At 46.3% G+C, this 18,695-nt stretch overlaps 2 protein-coding genes across 2 annotated transcripts in view; both read left to right on the top strand.

Annotated features, from left to right (window-relative positions):
- The window catches only part of ckap2l (cytoskeleton associated protein 2-like), a 31,967-nt gene extending 25,157 nt beyond the window's left edge, over positions 1–6,810 (top strand). The window contains exon 9 of the mRNA XM_040196198.2: positions 6,457–6,810. Coding sequence (XP_040052132.2) covers positions 6,457–6,757 — 301 coding nt within the window. The 3' untranslated portion in view covers positions 6,758–6,810. The remainder of the gene's footprint in view (positions 1–6,456) is intronic.
- Positions 6,811–8,877: 2,067 nt separating this feature from the next.
- LOC144386230 (uncharacterized) lies at positions 8,878–11,191 on the top strand. The gene is made up of 5 exons (XM_078086232.1): positions 8,878–9,238; positions 9,876–10,007; positions 10,162–10,274; positions 10,428–10,622; positions 10,856–11,191. The coding sequence occupies exons 2-5, from the start codon at positions 9,896–9,898 to the stop codon at positions 10,883–10,885; spliced, it is 450 nt and encodes a 149-aa protein (XP_077942358.1). The 5' UTR covers positions 8,878–9,238; positions 9,876–9,895; the 3' UTR covers positions 10,886–11,191.
- The last annotated feature ends 7,504 nt before the right edge of the window (positions 11,192–18,695 follow it).

The following is an 18,695-nucleotide window of genomic DNA, read 5'->3' as shown; positions in this document are numbered from 1 at the left end:
CTGCTCGCTCCTATGACCTGATTAGTGGAGTCACGTGACGCAGCTATGCTTTCTGTCAACAGACCAATATGATAAAGACACTAGCCCCCCTCCCCCCTCCACCCTGACCTCTACTTACTGTTAATCACTCTCAGTCAGTCAGTCAGTCTAATTCTCCTCCCCTCTCCCTCTCTTCCTCACCACCATTCCCTTCCTCACCCTCTCACCCTCCCTCCCTCTATCTACACCCCCCCACCCCACCCAATCCAATAGGTGCGCCGTTGCCGTGGTTACTCGTAAACACGCTGCAGTATCTCTGTGTGTGACTCACAGCTGCTCCAATGACGTGATTAGTGGAGTCACATGACGCAGCTATGCTTTCTGTCAACAGACCAATATGATAAAGACACTAGCCCCCCCTCCCCCCTCCCCCCTGACCTCTACTTACTGTTAATCACTCTCAGTCAGTCTAATTCTCCTCCCCTCTCCCTCTCTTCCTCACCACCATTCCCTTCCTCACCCTCTCACCCTCCCTCCCTCTATCTACACCCCCCCACCCCACCCAATGCAATAGGTGCGCCGTTGCCGTGGTTACTCGTAAACACGCTGCAGTATCTCTGTGTGTGACTCACAGCTGCTCCAATGACCTGATTAGTGGAGTCACATGACGCAGCTATGCTTTCTGTCAACAGACCAATATGATAAAGACACTCGCCCCCCCTCCCCCCTCCACCCTGACCTCTTCTTACTGTTAATCACTCAGTCAGTCAGTATGTCTGTCTATTTCTCCTCCTCTCTCTCTCCCTCTATCTCTTCCTCACCACCCCTCCCTTCCTCACCCTCTCACCCTCCCTCACTCTATCTACACCCCCCCACCCCACCCAATCCAATAATTTCAAAATAAAAGCCCCATGGAGGGAATTTTTACTGTAATGTTTGTGATGAGGCCTATTAATTAAAAACTTCTTAGTTTGAATAACAAACATTCTGTCTCCCACTACGAATATTACTCGTACTTCTAGTACTACAACTGATACTTCTACTACCATACTACTAGTATTTCTACTGCTATTAATACTACAACTACTACTAATGTTATTACAAATACGACTATGGCTAATAGTATTACAGCTGTTTCTACTGCTATTGATACTAAACCTACTATTACTGCTAGTACTACTAATACCACAATTATAACTAATACTACTACTAATATTACTACAAACAATTTTAAACAAATTTAAGCTCCTGCAACTTCTGTTTTTAGAAAATCTATTGAAATTCAGCTTCCCCACTTCCTGTATTTTCAGCAGTTCTTTAAAATAATTTCAGCTATTCTTATGCCTCTATCAACAGCAATTTTTCACTATTCATTTCTGTATTTTTTTGCAATATTTCAAATTTATTTCAGCTGTTTTCATTTCTGCTTTTTCAGCAAATCTATTGAAATTCCTTTCAGCTTCTCCCATTTCTGTATTTTCAGCAATTTCAAATTCATTTCAGCTTTTCTAATATCTATAATTTCAGCAAATGTATTCAAATTCCCTTCAACTTTCTGTATTTTCAGCTATTTTAAAAAGTTCATTTCAGCTTTCAGCTTTTTGCATTCCAACGCATTTTCAGCAGGAAATGCATTTTCTAGTTCAACTTCTTCTATTTCTTCCGCGGCACCTTTCAACTCCTTCACACTTTCAGCTATTAAAACCGTTCAAATATTAAAATGTTCAGCTCCTTTCTGGCTTGAGGGCTATGACTTTTCAGCTTTCTACCTCTTAAGCTTGAATTTATATAAATCAATAATCATTAATATTTTAACATGGTTTTCAAATGGAGTTTGTATTCAAATCCTCCTTAAACTTCTTCAACTTTCAGATTTTTCAGCTCCGACAATCTTTAAGCTACAGACACCATTTAAACTTTCAAATGTTGACACAGGTCTAAACTATTTTATGAAAAAAACTGCTTGTGGATATATATTGTACTTTTTTCATAATCACTGATTATGTTTCACTAGTTCTTCGCTCCGTTTCTGACTTTTACATGAGTGTGTATTGCGTCTGCTAGAGGCGGGACCTCGCAGGCTAGAGTGTGGGGCATCGCAGGAATCTGGTTAAAAAAATATGGAACTTCTGTCCTTGCAGCCAAAGTATACACTCTAGAGGCTTCATTTCTTCAGATTAATGAGGGTATGGTTGTGCTGATTGGATTAATGTGTTCATGGAATCCCAGAGTTTTTTAGTTTTGGCGCAAGGAGTGTTTGAGTGACACAACCTCTGCCAAAAGCCCCATAGGCTCCAATACAAATCTGCCGACATATTTCTCACAAAAATCCACAAGGTACACGTTTTGTAAACGGCCATAGGAGCCGTATTTATTACCGGACAGACATAAAAAGCACATCCACGCGTTCGGTAGAGTCTTGGGTCTCATACAAACGCCGTATTTTTTAGATAGCTGTTATAGTTTTGCGCTGGTTCCCATTTGTTTGAGGTGTGGATTCTGTGTAACTCGCTGTCCTGTGACTGCCCTCTTGCAGCCGCACAGGTGCGTCGTTGTCGTGGTTACGAGCACTCACACGCTGCCGGATCTGTCTGTGGCTCACAGCTGCTCCTTGTGACCTGATTAGTGGAGTCACATGACGCAGCTATGCTTTCTGTCAACAGACCAATATGATAAAGACACTCGCCCCCCCTCCCCCCTCCACCCTGACCTCTTCTCACTGTTAATCACTCTCAGTCAGTCTGTCTAATTCTCCTCTCTCTCTCTCCCTCTATCTCTTCCTCACCACCCCTCCCTTCCTCACCCTCTCACCCTCCCTCCCTCTATCTACACCCCCCCACCCCACCCAATCCAATAATTTCAAAATAAAAGCCCCATGGAGGGAATTTTTACTGTAATGTTAGTGATGAGGCCTATTAATTAAAAACTTCTTAGTTTGAATAACAAACATTCTGTCTCCCAACCCCCCCTCACCCAATTCCATCATTACAAACTAAAAGCCTCAATGATTATCTGTACCTTAACCATGAAGCGGTTTCGTTGAAATACGCATTGCTCTTTCAAATACTACTATAACCACTGCGAATATTACTAGTACCTCAGTAGAACTACAACTGATACTTCTACTACCATACTACTAGTATTTCTACTGCTATTAATACAACTACTACTAATGTTATTAAAAATACTACTATGGCTAATAGTATCAGTATTCCAGCTGTTTCTACTGCTATTGATACTAAACCGACTTCTACTGCTAGTACTAATACCCAAATTACAACTAACATTACTACAAACAATTTTAAACCTCTTTTTATTCATCTCAGCTTTTGTTATTTTTGTACTTTTTAAAATTCATTTAAGCTCCTGAGACTTCTGTTTTGCAATATTTCACATTTATTTCAGCTGTTTTCATTTCTGCTTTTTCAGCAAATCTATTGAAATTCCTTTCAGCTTCTCCCATTTCTGTATTTTCAGCTATTTCAAATTAATTTCAGCTTTTCTAATATCTTTTATTTCAGCAAATGTATTCAAATTCCCTTCAACTTTCTGTATTTTCAGCTATTTTTAAATATTCAGCAAATGTACTCAAATTCCCTTCAACTTTCTGTATTTTCAGCTATTTTTAAATATTCAGCAAATGTACTCAAATTCCCTTCAACTTTCTGTATTTTCAGCTATTTTTAAATATTCAGCAAATGTATTCAAATTCCCTTAAACTTTCTGTATTTTCAGCTATTTTTAAATATTCAGTGCAGCTTTCAGCTTTTTGCATTCCAACGCATTTTCAGCAGGAAATGCCTTTTCTAGTTGTCTTCATTACTCATCCGCCCTCCCGTGATCTCCTACAGCTGGTTCCTGTTTTCCCATCCTCCAATCGCATCGTCCCATCAGCTGTATTTATGTGTTTCTGGTTGTTCAGTCCATCTCTCAGGCAGGGTGTAAGGTTGTGTTTGGGGTGCTCTTGTGAAATTGGTTGTACATGGTGGAGTGTTTTGGAGTATTGAAAGTGTTAATCATTTGTATTTCGTGTGTCCTTTCCAGGGAGAACGGAAAGCACTTGGGAGTGTTAGGAAAGACGCCCTGGGCATACATCACCCGTAGGGATATCTCCTGTTATACACACCAGGTTAGATCTGAGCGATCCACCCCCCTGTATTTTTGGTTAGGGCGCCTTGCTCGAGCGCCAGAGTAAATAAGTGTTTTGTGTAGGACGTTGGGACAGGTAAGGGGTGGGGGTTTTGCTAATTTCTTTGTTTTGGATCAGCTCAGCCGTCCTCCCATTTCCCTCTATTGTTTATTATTATTATTATTATTATTATTATTAATAAACTGGCACGTGCTAGCCTGTTTATACCAAACCCATCGATGTTGGTGTGATTACTTGCGCCCACACCCGGTCTCTGGCCGTCTGGGGTTCTTGGCAGCGCGGTGTATGTTCCCCTCCCCTCACGGGGTGCTGTACGTAACAAATGGGGGCTCGTCCGGGATCTGTGCACCCCGCTGCTTGGACCCTGACTAACCATTGACTGGTGTGGGTGATGAGGAGCCATTTGGTACCTCGTCCACACGGTTGGTGGACGGTGTGGGGGTTGTGAATGGGATGACCTTTAGTTTGTTGTGTGTTCGGTAATAGTGTACATGATGGCTACTTCAGCCATCTCCAGTTTTGTTGATGTCCCCTCAGTCGCCGCAGAGATCTCTCCCCTTCCCGCTGGGCCGCAGCGATCTCCCCTTCGCGCTGGGCCGCGGCGATCTCCCCTTCGCGCTGGGCCGCGGCGATCTCCCCTTCGCGCTGGGCCGCGGCGATCTCCCCTTCGCGCTGGGCCGCGGCGATCTCCCCTTCGCGCTGGGCCGCGGCGATCTCCCCTTCGCGCTGGGCCGCGGCGATCTCCCCTTCGCGCTGGGCCGCAGCGATCTCCCCTTCGCGCTGGGCCGCAGCGATCTCCCCTTCGCGCTGGGCCGCAGCGATCTCCCCTTCGCGCTGGGCCGCAGCGATCTCCCCTTCGCGCTGGGCCGCAGCGATCTCCCCTTCGCGCTGGGCCGCAGCGATCTCCCCTTCGCGCTGGGCCGCAGCGATCTCCCCTTCGCGCTGGGCCGCAGCGATCTCCCCTTCGCGCTGGGCCGCAGCGATCTCCCCTTCGCGCTGGGCCGCAGCGATCTCCCCTTCGCGCTGGGCCGCAGCGATCTCCCCTTCGCGCTGGGCCGCAGCGATCTCCCCTTCGCGCTGGGCCGCAGCGATCTCCCCTTCGCGCTGGGCCGCAGCGATCTCCCCTTCGCGCTGGGCCGCAGCGATCTCCCCTTCCCGCTGGGCCGCAGCGATCTCCCCTTCCCGCTGGGCCGCAGCGATCTCCCCTTCCCGCTGGGCCGCCGCCGCAGCGATCTCCCCTTCGCGCTGGGCCGCCGCCGCAGCGATCTCCCGTTCCGAGGCTCTCAGTCCCAGCCCCGACTCGGCCAGTCCCCGCTCCGAGACTCTCAGTCCCTGCCCCGAAGCCCCCAGCTATCGCGTGTTTAAGTACTGGGTTACGTTTGGTTGTTTTGTCGCAAACTGGAGGTTTGCTGTTTTTGTGGTGGGCGTGTTACGACCCCCGGTCTTGTCTGTGTTCTGTGTGTGTGATAACCCTCCTCAGGTGGAGCTAATTGTCTTCATTACTCATCCGCCCTCCCGTGATCTCCTACAGCTGGTTCCTGTTTTCCCATCCTCCAATCGCATCGTCCCATCAGCTGTATTTATGTGTTTCTGGTTGTTCAGTCCATCTCTCAGGCAGGGTGTAAGGTTGTGTTTGGGGTGCTCTTGTGAAATTGGTTGTACATGGTGGAGTGTTTTGGAGTATTGAAAGTGTTAATCATTTGTATTTCGTGTGTCCTTTCCAGGGAGAACGGAAAGCACTTGGGAGTGTTAGGAAAGACGCCCTGGGCATACATCACCCGTAGGGATATCTCCTGTTATACACACCAGGTTAGATCTGAGCGATCCACCCCCCTGTATTTTTGGTTAGGGCGCCTTGCTCGAGCGCCAGAGTAAATAAGTGTTTTGTGTAGAACGTTGGGACAGGTAAGGGGTGGGGTTTTTGCTAATTTCTTTGTTTTGGATCAGCTCAGCCGTCCTCCCATTTCCCTCTATTGTTTATTATTATTATTATTATTATTATTAATAAACTGGCACGTGCTAGCCTGTTTAAACCAAACCCATCGATGTTGGTGTGATTACTTGCGCCCACACCCGGTCTCTGGCCGTCTGGGGTTCTTGGCAGCGCGGTGTATGTTCCCCTCCCCTCACGGGGTGCTGTACGTAACAGGGGGCGAGGACCTCCAATAGTCTCCTCCTGACATCTCTCCATCAGATGAGAGGCAGTGACCCATCAATCAATCCAGTGAAGAAACAAAGCGCCGTATCAAGAGCGAGTGATCTCCAGACGTCATCGTGAAGTCAAGAGTCGGTTATTTATCTTTATTCATGTTAATCTTTTCTTTCAGCGGCGCTCTGAGCCACCAGGCGGAGCCGGCGCGGGTCAACGGCCAGGAGGTCCGCTTCCTCACGCCGGTGCGGCGCTCGGTGCGCATCGAGAGGTCCTCGCTGCGATACCCGGCGGCCCTCCAGGACCACGACGTCTGCGTGGCCTCCTACAGCGACCTGATCTCCGAGGAGGAGGGCGAGGAGGAGGAGGATGGGGGCGGGGCGGGGCGGGCGTGCCAGGCGCCGATGTACGTGTACCGGCAGAACGATGCGCTGGAGGACCGCGTGTTCGTCCGGCTGGTCTACGACGACGCCGAGTAGTTCCATCCCGGGGAAGAGAGTAAAGAAATGGATTCCTCTCACTCGCGTATAAAGACGCTTGTTGTTTTCTGTCTCTTTTAGTCATATCGTGTTTTGTACATAGTATAATGTTTTTTTTATAACTCTATAAACCTTGTGCTTGTTTATCTTCAGCATGAGGGATCTCGTACGCAACAGCTGCTCTCACGCAGACGGCGTAGCCACAAAGTTTTGTATTTATTGAAGCGTTTTAGAACGTTTAAGTGTCCGTTTCCGATGCCGTGAACTCCCGTCGACGGAGTCTTTGCGAGGCTGGATCGATGTATGAAGAGCTGATCGCGTGACTCATCAACGCCCCCTTCCCTACGTCTCAACACGTCCACGGGGGAGAAAAGGGGCCCGTGAGTTGCTGCACGTATCGACCATTGGCGGTCGATCCTCCAGACGTCTATTTGTCACCAGTAGCTGTTTCAGTGCCTTCATTGGGTATGGCGGAAGATTTTCGCACAGAAAATCAGTATCGGTAGAAGAAGACTCCTGTATTTCTCCGTTGATTTCCTTGCAAGGGGAAGAACCTTCCTCCTCGCACAACAGGACCAGGCAGTTCTTCTCCAAACCAAAACTGGCGTCTTTATCGGTGTGAAACACTCCAGCTCAGTCGTGCGTCACGGCCTCGCCATCCCAGCACCTGCTGGTTAATTTACCACGGATTAATTAATTAATCCGTGGTAAATTAGGAATTAGAGGGAATTTCACGTCTTCTGTGAGGCACAGATGAAGGCGTTGGTGCGTTGGACCAGCTCAGCCCTTTTTTAACCTTGTTTCCCTTCTTAATGTGTCAATCAACTCTTAATAAACGGACCTCCCCCCCGCGGCCGGAGGGCAGCGTTTCCCAAAGCGCTCTGTGCATTTAATGCAAATATGCAGATCGCATTGTGTTGTGCCGGTTTGTGAGTGTGTGTGTGCAGTGGGACTTTATTTTGAATGCTGTTTGGGAGTTCCATCCGTCTGCAAACCGCTTATCCTGCACACATGGAGTCTATCCCAGCCAACGTCGGCCGATATATACACAATATACAGCGGGTCATTATGGACAGTCCCTGTTTGGCGATTCGTTTGTGATGATTTGATTACTTTCTCTGTGTTGTCAATAATCTTGACTCCATGTATTGCCCAAACGAGGACCGGTTCTAATTCCACTACATTAGGAAAAGCCGCACACACAAAAAACACACTTCATTTTGGCTCTGGGAGACGCGCTTTGGCGCACAGCAATTTTCAGAATTAAATTGAATAAATTTAACTGTCAGATTCAATTTGAACTCTAAACTGGCGTTTATCTTGTCCCAATCCCGTCAGTGTTAAATCAACACTCAACGCAGTGTTTGCAATTCAACTATTTAACTAATAAGTGTGACACTGGTGTGCAGTTACATCGCACATCTCATCAAAGAGTTATTAGTGTGTAGTCGTGTTAAATACAGTCCTTCACCCTGGATATGATGACTCCAGCACTTTCGTACCATTCACCGGAATATTACATCTATACCCACTAAACTTTGGACGTCGGATAGACGGATAGACATCATGTCTATATTGGGTCCGTCGGTCCATGACCAAGTTTTGTGGACGGCTGTTTATTTACAAATATCAACATGTTTCATGATATGAATATCCTATATTATTCAGAAACATGATTTAATATGTGCATGCCTGTTTGTTTATTCAGTGGGTAATTTTCCTGTTTTAGTGAAAAAAACCTACTGAACAATACTAATAATAAAAAAATAATAATTTTATTAAATTAATAAATACATTTGAAGTAGCCAAGAGGGGGGGGGGGCGATGGCCACCGATCTCAAAATAACCAACAACGTCGTCTTGGCGCAGGGGTTAGAGAAGGTGTGCAGGGAAGCACAAGGTTGGTGCACAATATTCCAGGCTGCCTCATGTTCCACGTCGAAGTGTCCGTGAGCAAGACACCTGACTAATTGCTGACACTAATTGCTCCCCCAGGCAAAAATGTGAAAAAGCCATGGGTTTAAAGTGTAATATAAGTCGCTTCGGATAAAAGCGTCTGCTAAATGTAATGTAAAAACCAGTTAACGTCACTCTGATTGGCTGAAGCAACACCATGTACTGATGCCACTCGGTCAAGGCAACACGCCAGACATTTGGCACGATTCAGCGTGTTCGATTTCCTTTTGTACTATAAATAGCATTTATATGTAGGTTACAAAACAACCCCTTCAGTGGCCCAAAATTGGACGTCCAAAATTACCTAGAAAAGACGTCCCTCTGACGTCACATTGCGCAGTGGGTAGGAGCTTCGCCGTGCGTGAGGAGTGTGCGCGTCGTGCCTGTCAACGTATAGGCGGACGTTCGAGGGCATGCAGGGGGCGCATCGGCGTCACGGTGGGTGCGCCTGCGCCTATTTAAAGGTGTCCCGCTGCGCTCCGCACGGCACCCGACGCGCTGTGCAGGACTCGCGCATCACCGACGGTGAGTGACCCTCGGACTCTTGTCGCGCGCCCGGTTGCGTCTTTGCGCGTCGCTCTTTGCTCTGCAGCGGCAGATGTTTTCACCTCGTTCATTTGCGCCAATGAAAGGCGTCCAATTGATCCAATTTTTTCGTGCGCTTTGGTGTTTTTTTGTGTGTGTGTGGGGGTTTTTTTTTGCACCGAGGAGCTGCTGCCAGAGTGAACGAGACACAATCATCAAATGAGATATCCGGTGTTTATAAAACGGGACTTTAACCCAGAGGAGTTTGCACCGCGCAGAGCACTTACTCCTTTATTCGAGATAACAGACATTTTGCTAAATGAACGTGGCAACACTTGTTACAAATCGGATGGCATTTTGTGCTTAGACTCCACTATCTTTCACTACGTTTATCTGACAGCTGTGGTGATTCTATACTTTAAGACGTCACGTGGGAAACAAATGAAGAATTGTCTAATTTAATGTAGCATTGACTCCTCAATGCTTGACAGGATTGCAGTTTACTCGTTTATTTATCGACAAACGGAGCGCGCGTTCCCGCTGCTGCATCTGGTTGGAATCCACAACATCTGCTTCAGAGAAGCTCCTCGTGCGACCACCGCAGCTGACGCCTTTTCTCTCCTCTCCCTCCCACCAGGACGCCACTGAAGAGGCAGCATGACCCCGGAAAGCGTATCCCTGAAGAATAAAAACGGGGAGTATTTGACGGTCAAATCACTACCGAAGCTGGAGCTGTGTTTCATTGCGGTTCAAAATGAGGAAAAAAACGGTAAAGCTGTTTGATTGTAACGGTTTCAATATAACTAAATAAATTTCATGCAAAGGAACCGATTCATCTTCATTTTAATCTGATAGCGAATGATTATGGATTAGGATGGACACTGTTTCGACTCACAGATGTTCCGTCTCGTTTCCTTCCTCAGCTCCTTTGCTGTCCCTGCATCGAAGAACGAGAGACATCAGAGATCAGTTTGCTTTTGGTTTCAAGCGAAAAGATGGTTGCTATCACCCAATGGTGTCCGGAGAACAGTTGATAGTAAATACATTCATATAACTCATGCTTTATGATAACGTAAATAGGTGTATTTCCAAATCTATAGAACAAAAAAACTGTGTAAAATATCTTTGAAATCGATCGGACGCTTGCAGTAAATTAACGCATAATCCTTTGTGTTTTGTTTGTTCACAGTTGGAGAAGAATCCACCGTCGTTGACTGATGCTTATTGGTTTGAGAGGGAAGACGTTCACTCGGACCATTACCATCTGCAAACAGTGGTCACACCCAAGAGATGCCTCCGCCTAAAAAAGGGAGAAAAGCGTGTCGTCCTCAATGAAACGGGCGACTCTATTGAGATCCAACACACATCCAACATGAACAAACAGGTGTGTGTTCCTCATTCTCCCAAAAGTTCTTCTTGTTTTGCTCTCAGTTCACATTATACATCACGTCTACTTTTGCAAAGGTTGGAACGTTTCCCGAGCACATTATCGCCACACATCTTCATTTTCGCAGTATCTCCACCTCCACCTGATCCCGCCTGGTCCCCATGATGAAATCCTGCCTCCATTTACACTGTGAACTTGACCCCTTCTTCCCCGTTTTGTTTGTTCGCCAGGCATCTTGCAAGTGCCCCATTGCCTCCTGACCCCCGTGACTCCAGATCTCCCCGCTGGGGCGGAAATCCTCCGCAGACAGTGGAGTCATTTAAACAAAAAAATAAAGAAATGACACGTAGCAAGAAATGACACGTAGCATTGCCTTGCTACGTGTCTTCATTACCAGCAACTCTTGCGAAAGCTGAATCCATCCGATTCTTGCTCATTCATGTTGAATCACTGGGGGCAGAAGCCCTTCGCAGGTCTAATGTTGTTGATGAACATTTTATCTTCTCCATTTTTATACTAACGGTGTGACTGCAAATGCATCTTTTAATAAACATATGTACGTAGAATGGTGTCCGTGTGTCCAGTGTTTTAGAGAAGTCGTCAGTAAACAAGGAAGACGTTGTGCTCAAGTGAAAGTAGTACTTCACGACCAGTCGTATTACACAATGTGTGTAACTACCGGTTGTAGGTGATGATGACACGTCAGGAAGTCAATAAGTACAATAAGTCAATGACCGCTCGGGACGTGAGATCTGTGTGACGCGTGTCACATGTCATGTAGCTGACGCTTCTATCCAAAGCCACTCACAATAAGTGCATTTCAACCATAGGGACACAAACTCAGAAGAACAAGACACAACAAAGTGCAATTTCCTCAAATAAGCCAATTTACAATTTGCTGTAGATAAGCGGCGTTACAAGTACAATTTAAGTGCTACGGTTCGTTAGTGTTTTAGTGGAGGAGTCTGAAGATGTGAAGGCTCTCTTCAGTCTCTTTGGATATTTGGGAGCAGTGGTCGTTTTTGTCTTCAGGAGTTTTAAAAAAAATGTTCTATGGGTTTCTACCCGAAACCTTTGGACGAAGTGGTCCAGGGAACTGGACACTGCGGTTGTGATGTTTAAACCTTGCGTTTGTCAAATTGTATGAACAAAATATCAAAAAATCTATTTACCGTGGGGACCTATAGGGTCCTAAAATATAAAGATTGGTTGGTTCTGTTGGGCCGCGACAGTAAGCCTTAGAACCGTAAATCAGTCGGTTCTGTATCCGTGTCAGTAAGTTGTAAAAACAGAAAATAGCTTTAGTTAAAAGTGCTTATAAATAATATTAATAATAATAAAAGATGGGGCAAAAAAAGGTGCGGATGATCCCTTGGAGGGAGATCAAAGAACGTAAATGAGAGGAGTGTTAAAACACTTAAAAAGGTGGAAATATCAATATGGTTTTGACGGGAAGTTGACCCTTGCGAAATGACAGCTTCTGACGGGGTGAAATGGAGCACAAATGGAAGGGAAATTCAGGGAAAGAAAAGACGGTTTAACTGAGGCAAAGCCACGGTCAAACGAGGCGCAGTTGCGCAAGGAGGAGGGAGTAAGAAGAGACGGTAAAAGTGAATAACAAGATGTGATATAATGTGAAACAATCCTCCTGATTTGGTTAGTGATACACGGGAGGCGGAGCCTCCTCTGCATGTTTTTCCCTCCAGCTCGCTCTCCGGCTTCCATCCACAAGGTCACGTGCTCCTCCACCTCCTCAGTCCCCATCGCAAACCCAGACACCTCGTGTCTGCATTGAACAAAGCCAGAACTTCAGCGTCCAGCTACACCACATCGGACAGAGTGACTGGTTAACAACAAGTACCAGTCCCAAGACCAATGAGTTTACACCAGCAGCAAGAGGAGCAATGGAAAAAGAGCAAAAGAAAGAAAATACTAAATACGAAGATGATGATATTGAAGTATCTAAAACCTGTTTGTTCTTATGTGTATTCCTGAGACAAATAGACACGTGGACCAGAGGCTGTGGGGGGACAAAATGAGTGGAGCAGGGAGGAGACCTTCAGAAGACAGGATGGGGTCCGGATGGAGGAGAGAGAGGAGAGGGCCGTACAAACAAACTCGAACACAAACACACAGCCATAGGCTGATGAACATTCTTTTATGTTTTCCTTTTAATCAGTAGTTATATTTTATACAACTGTAATAACTGCACCTCCAGTCACCAGTCCGTCAAGCTCCTGAAGTTTGCGGATGACACCACCCTCATTGGACTAGTCTCTGGTGGGGACGAGTCCGCCTACAGGTGGGAGTCTGACCATCTGGTGTCGTGGTGCAGCCAGAACAACCTGGAGCTCAACGCTCTAAAGACAGTGGAGATGGTTGTGGATTTCCGGAGGAACGGAGCCCCACCTTCCTCCATCACCCTGTGCAACTCCCCCGTCACGACTGTGGATTCCTTCCGTTTCCTGGGCTCCATCATCACCCAGGACCTCAAATGGGAGCTGAACATCAGCTCCATCACCAAGAAGGCTCAGCAGAGGTTGTTCTTCCTGAGGCAGCTGAAGAAACTCAACCTGCCAAAGACGATGATGGTGCACTTCTACACGGCCACCATGGAGTCCATCCTCTGCTCCTCCATCACCGTCTGGTACGCTGCAGCCACAGCCAAGGACAAGGGCAGGCTTCAGCGTGTCATCCGCTCTGCAGAGAGGGTGATCGGCTGCAATCTGCCGTCCCTGGAGGACCTGTTCGCTTCCAGGTCTCTGAAGCGAGCTAAAAAGATCGCGGCCGACCCCTCTCACCCCGGGCAAAACCTGTTTGTGCCCCTTCCATCTGGCAGGAGGCTGAGGTCCATCAGGACTAAGACCTCCCGCCACACCAACAGTTTCTTCCCGTCGGCAGTCGGGCTCATCAACAGAGCCGGTCCCCCACTGACTGACTATAACACTCCACCAGTCACTCCCCCTCACACTGCACAGGTCACTTTAACTGCAATTCATCACTTTGTCACTTGTCACTTTGTTACTTGTCTGTTACTTGTTCGTTAGTGCACTTTATGCTTAATATTTTTCTTTTTAATATTTACATTTTTTTACTTTATTCCCTTGTTTATACTAACCCATAGCCTTAGCCTTATTCTACTAACCCATTGCATAGCATTTCATTCTACTTTATTTTATTACTTGTGCACTGTTGTCTTGTCTGTCTGCTGTCGCGCACTAACCGCCAAGACAAATTCCTTGTATGTTTGGCATATTTTGGCAAATTAAATGTTTCCTTTTTGCATAGCATTTCATTCTACTTTATTTTATTACCTGTGCACTGTTGTCTTGTCTGTCTGCTGTCGCGCACTAACCGCCAAGACAAATTCCTTGTATGTTTGGCATATTTTGGCAAATTAAATGTTTCCTGATTCCTGATAGTCCTGATAATGTCATGTCAAGAAAAGGGTTTTAGACAAAACAAGATCATGTCTGTCAGGTGTTCCCCGCCGGAACAGACCCAAAAGCAGATCGAGTCAGGTGAACAACAAAGGATGTATTTTCTTGGGGGCAAATACGGAGAAAACAAGGACCAGGGTGGTGATGGCGCTCCGGAATCCCAGGTGAGGTGCAGGTTGTTGGGTCCAGTGAGTGCACAGGAAAACACAACCCACCAGGTGCCTGGGTTGGAAAAACGTGAAAAACAGGATCCTGGAAAGTACCAATAACAGCCTGTAACGTGTAATCGCTCTCACTGATCAGCGCTGGCAGTTGCACTCACAAACGAGACTAACAATCCGGCAGGGACGAGGCGTCAGGGCCTCTAATGCCTCCCCTGACCGGAGAGGCAGCGCCATGTGGGGGGGTTGTTGATGTGACCAGCTGGCCGCTGCTGTCACCTCGGCGCCGACGTCACAGACACACAAACACACCAAAACCGTCTCCACCTCACGTAGGAGGCGACTTGACAATGTCTGTATCGTTTGTACAATATGTTGAGGTGTACGACGTGTCAGCTGCAATGTCACTGTAATTTAACGGTGTCACGGTGTGGTTCACTTCCTGTTGTATTTTGTAGTTTTCTGCCACTCGTGTCATCCCCTGTGATCGTCTAATAGTTTCCACCTGTGTCCAATCACCTGCACCTCCCTTGTGTATTTAAGCCGTGTGTCTCTTGTGTCACTTGTCGCGTCATTGTCTCTTGTTGTGGATGTGCTTAGTTTCCTGCCAGCTGTTCTTCCCTTGGTTCCTGTGTTTTTCGGCCTTTTGACTATTAAAGTCCTTTTGTTTCCCGCAAAGTCTGCGTTTGAGTCCTGCCTCCCACCCGCATCCCTGACAAACGGTATTTTACTGGCAGCAAGGACGCCAGGAATTTACCGTTATTTTACGGTATAATACCGTAAAAATGGGTTTTACGCTATGTTACCGTAAAATGGATTACTGTATGTTACCGTAATCTTGAACCAATTTTACTGTGACGTGTGTGTCTGATGTCCAGAAGGCCGCTCGAGGTCTCATGGTGATCAGATGTCTCAGGATAAAGAACATGACGATCCGTCCTGTTTGTCATACCTTACTCAGTATATATGTGGGGGCGTTGAAGACGACGTTGAAAGGGGCGTTGAAAAGAAGACGTTGCATGACTTGTATGTGTGTCAACTCTGTCCCCTGTTTGCAAACATTAAATGTCCTGTTTTTGACGATTTTAATTCCTTTACATACCTCTGGTTAGATTGATATAATATATCCTATTAAATAATATAATATATTCATCATATATTTGTAGCATCTCAGTCCTGTTGGAACTGGAATTGGAAAATAAGGATAAATCTCCATCTAAAATAACTGCATTAGGAAGTGAAAGGTTGCATCACCGGAGTCACTCTCACTCTCCTCCCACTCATCCTCAGGAGGTTTTGTCGTTTAGTCTTTGAAGAGGTGACAGCACTGTTTCAGTTGCACCTCATCAAACAACAAACGCATCCGCCCGGCTATTTGGCAGCATTTTTACTGCGTGTTGAACAAAGGCGTCGGAAGACATTTCTCAACACCTTTTGCCTTTGTTTGCCTCCAAGAACACGTTGCATCCGTCGTGATTCATGATGTTTATTTTTTTTGGGAGGGGGTTCATGTAGAGTTTGAGTGACGTTTACAGATTATAGATACAGATTTACTTGAAAGGTTATGTTGCGCTTCACAGTAAAAACGTTGAACAGGAAACCGTCCCGGGCGTGATGTTATGACAGAGCTAAAAGTAAATCAGTGACAACACAATCCAAAGTTTTAAAGGCGTCGTGTTGGGTGGGAACTGATTAGATTGTGGTGATCGAACACGCTATGATGGGAAGAACAGGGAGTGTTTTATTAAACATGGGATGTGACACTCATGCATTCATAGTTATTAAATGTCTATTCCTCCCTCAGAATGATCCAGTTCTACACGGTGGCGTGTGTGAATGCCAGAGCGCCACACCTCAACGCCTCCTGCAGCTGGTTGCCTCGCCCTCGCTGCATTAGTTTGACACCGAAATCAAATTCCTTAGATGGAAATCACACAAACGAAACGTTGGAACGGAAACAGGACGGGGGACGCAGAGGCCCCCCATGTTCAGATGGGATCCTCTTTTGTAATTAACAAGCCATTTTATTTATTTCAATCTGCAAAGCGACTTGACTGATGTTTGTATTTGTTCTACACGGTGAAAATACCCCACGGATAAAAATCTGCCTTTTGAAAACAGGTTTTAACCACAGAACTTATTTCGGGCATTTAGCAAACTCAGACCGGAGTTTTAGAACTCCTTCCTGCACCGCTCTATCCGAGGTGATTCTCAAAACGTACAATACAACCACAGTAAATGTCACATTTCATGCTAGCATTAGCCGAAGCCTAACATGAAACAGGAAATAAAAGACATTCCTGTCATGGCCAGAACACAAGATAACTGATTTGATTGATGGGTTCTTTGACTCGGCTGGTGAGACGGCAGCGACTCGGCCCAAGTGAAGGACAGCTGAGGATACGTCTGCCCTCCCCCCCACTGCATACAAGCTGTCCAACATCGGGCAGCGGTTGACAGATGAGGAACCAGATGTTTTACATCTGCTGCTGGAGATTGTCATGAAAGTGTTTTCTTCTGAGGGGCAGTACGAGTGAAGGACAGTGTCCTCTTACTTCATCTGGAGGCCCCACAGTTTGTTTACAGCATATTAAACATTCCTAGAGGGCATGGCTGCTGGTGTGTGTGTGTGTGTGTGTGTGTGTGTGTGTGTGTTTCAAAGGAGGTAGGCAAACATTTACAGCATTTCTGGATTTTGAATGAAGGGCGTTATGCGCCGGAGGGACGAGTAGAAGCTGGATAAAGATTAGGACAAGGGTTGTAAAAGGTAGTGAGAAATTCATCTCAGTCGGATTTGAGTCACATCAATCGATAACTGGATGTTACATCACCACAACAAAGATGTTGGAGCGTTGACTTGTAATATCCGTTCTCTTGCATTCATTTGCTCAGCGCTGGGCGTTAAGAAGTACTGCTCTCGGGGAATGTAGTGAACTGCACACAGGGCTTTTGCTGAAAATACAGACTTTGGACACAATATTTGGTCAAAGTTCAATTCATGCTGCCGCACTGCCATCTCATCTCTTCGTAATGTAGACTGTGCACCTTTTTAAAAAAAAAAGTGATATCCCTGCGCTCACTAAGAAACGATGCATGCTTTTAAGCGTCAATCAAGGCCGAAGTCTTGTAGCTGCCAGAAATGTCCTTGAAAGTCCCTGAAAGCTTTAGCGGCAAACTAATCCAACTCAGTTGCCGATGACTGCAGTTTAACCCGCTTCAATCTGAACGTGCACATCCTAAACAGCTTATACTGCCCCGAGCTAAATGCTAACACGCTCACAATGAGCGTTTTCGCAATGAAAATCACATTTCATGGATCACTGCAGCGTTGGGGGTCAGTCCTCCAGCTCTCTGAGAGGTTTACGAGGAGCAAGCGCGACTTAATTAGCGGGAGACAGATGTTTGTTTCATGTTTCCCGCCAGAAGTCTTTTTTATTAAAGCGTGACCACGAGTCCTTCCTCACCAAGTTGTTTTAACCACAATAAAAAAAAAGGAAGCTCCTCAGACCGACATTTGAGTGGAAAACAAAGGCTTGCTTAACACTTTGCAGACAGCCTTAAATGTTCTTTGCGAAACGAGGGAGTTCTTTCTTGACGGCTCGCCGTTGCCGCCATATGCGCCCCGGGGCCCTCAGAGGCCTCACATCAGCAGCCGCTCTCCGTCTTGCAGGCGGAGCTGGACGGGTGCCGGGACGCTGCTGCGCTGATCTGTGCTGCTCACATGTGGCGTAGACGTGGTATTGCCTCTGCGGCGGAATTATAAGATGGTAGTGTGCTTGCAGAATGTAAGTCGCGTACAGTAAACGAGGATGATTATTGTTTTGATGACGCGGAGGAGGACATATTCCCAGCTTGGTGAATAGATGCGTCACGTACGATCGCAGTGTGATTATCGGGGACGGTACATGATCTCCTTTGCATGTGTGTCTTTTGATCCCAGCTGTTCAGTCCTGATCTTTCTTTCCCAGCCGGCGTTGACGATTAAAACCACCGGCGTAGTAAACGTGGTTTACGACCCCCTCGTCTTCCCGACAAACACCCCCTCGGCGGTCCAGATCTCCTCCTCGATTACCTCACACTTTCCTCTCCTGCCTCCTCCCCAGACCAGGAATCAGGAATCAGGAAACATTTATTAGCCAAAATATGTCAAACATACAAGGAATTTGTCTTGGCGATTAGTGCGCGACAGTAGACAGACAAGACAACAGTGCACAAGTAATAAAATAAAGTGGAATGAAATGCTAATGCAATGGGTTAGTAGAATAAGGCTATGGGTTAGTATAAAACAAGGGAATAAAGTTAAAAAAAATTAAATATTAAAAAGTTAAAAAGAAAAATATTAAGCATAAAGTGCACTAACGAACAAGTAACAGACAAGAGACAAAGTGACAAGTGACAAAGTGATGAATTGCAGTTAAAGTGGCATGTGCAGTATGAGGGGGAGTGACCGGTGGAGTGTTATAGTCAGG

Source organism: Gasterosteus aculeatus, chromosome 13, assembly GCF_964276395.1.
Source record: "Gasterosteus aculeatus chromosome 13, fGasAcu3.hap1.1, whole genome shotgun sequence".
In the NCBI taxonomy this organism is placed as follows: domain Eukaryota; kingdom Metazoa; phylum Chordata; class Actinopteri; order Perciformes; family Gasterosteidae; genus Gasterosteus; species Gasterosteus aculeatus.
Note: the sequence above shows the minus strand (reverse complement) of the source record. Positions and strands in the feature narration are given on the sequence as shown.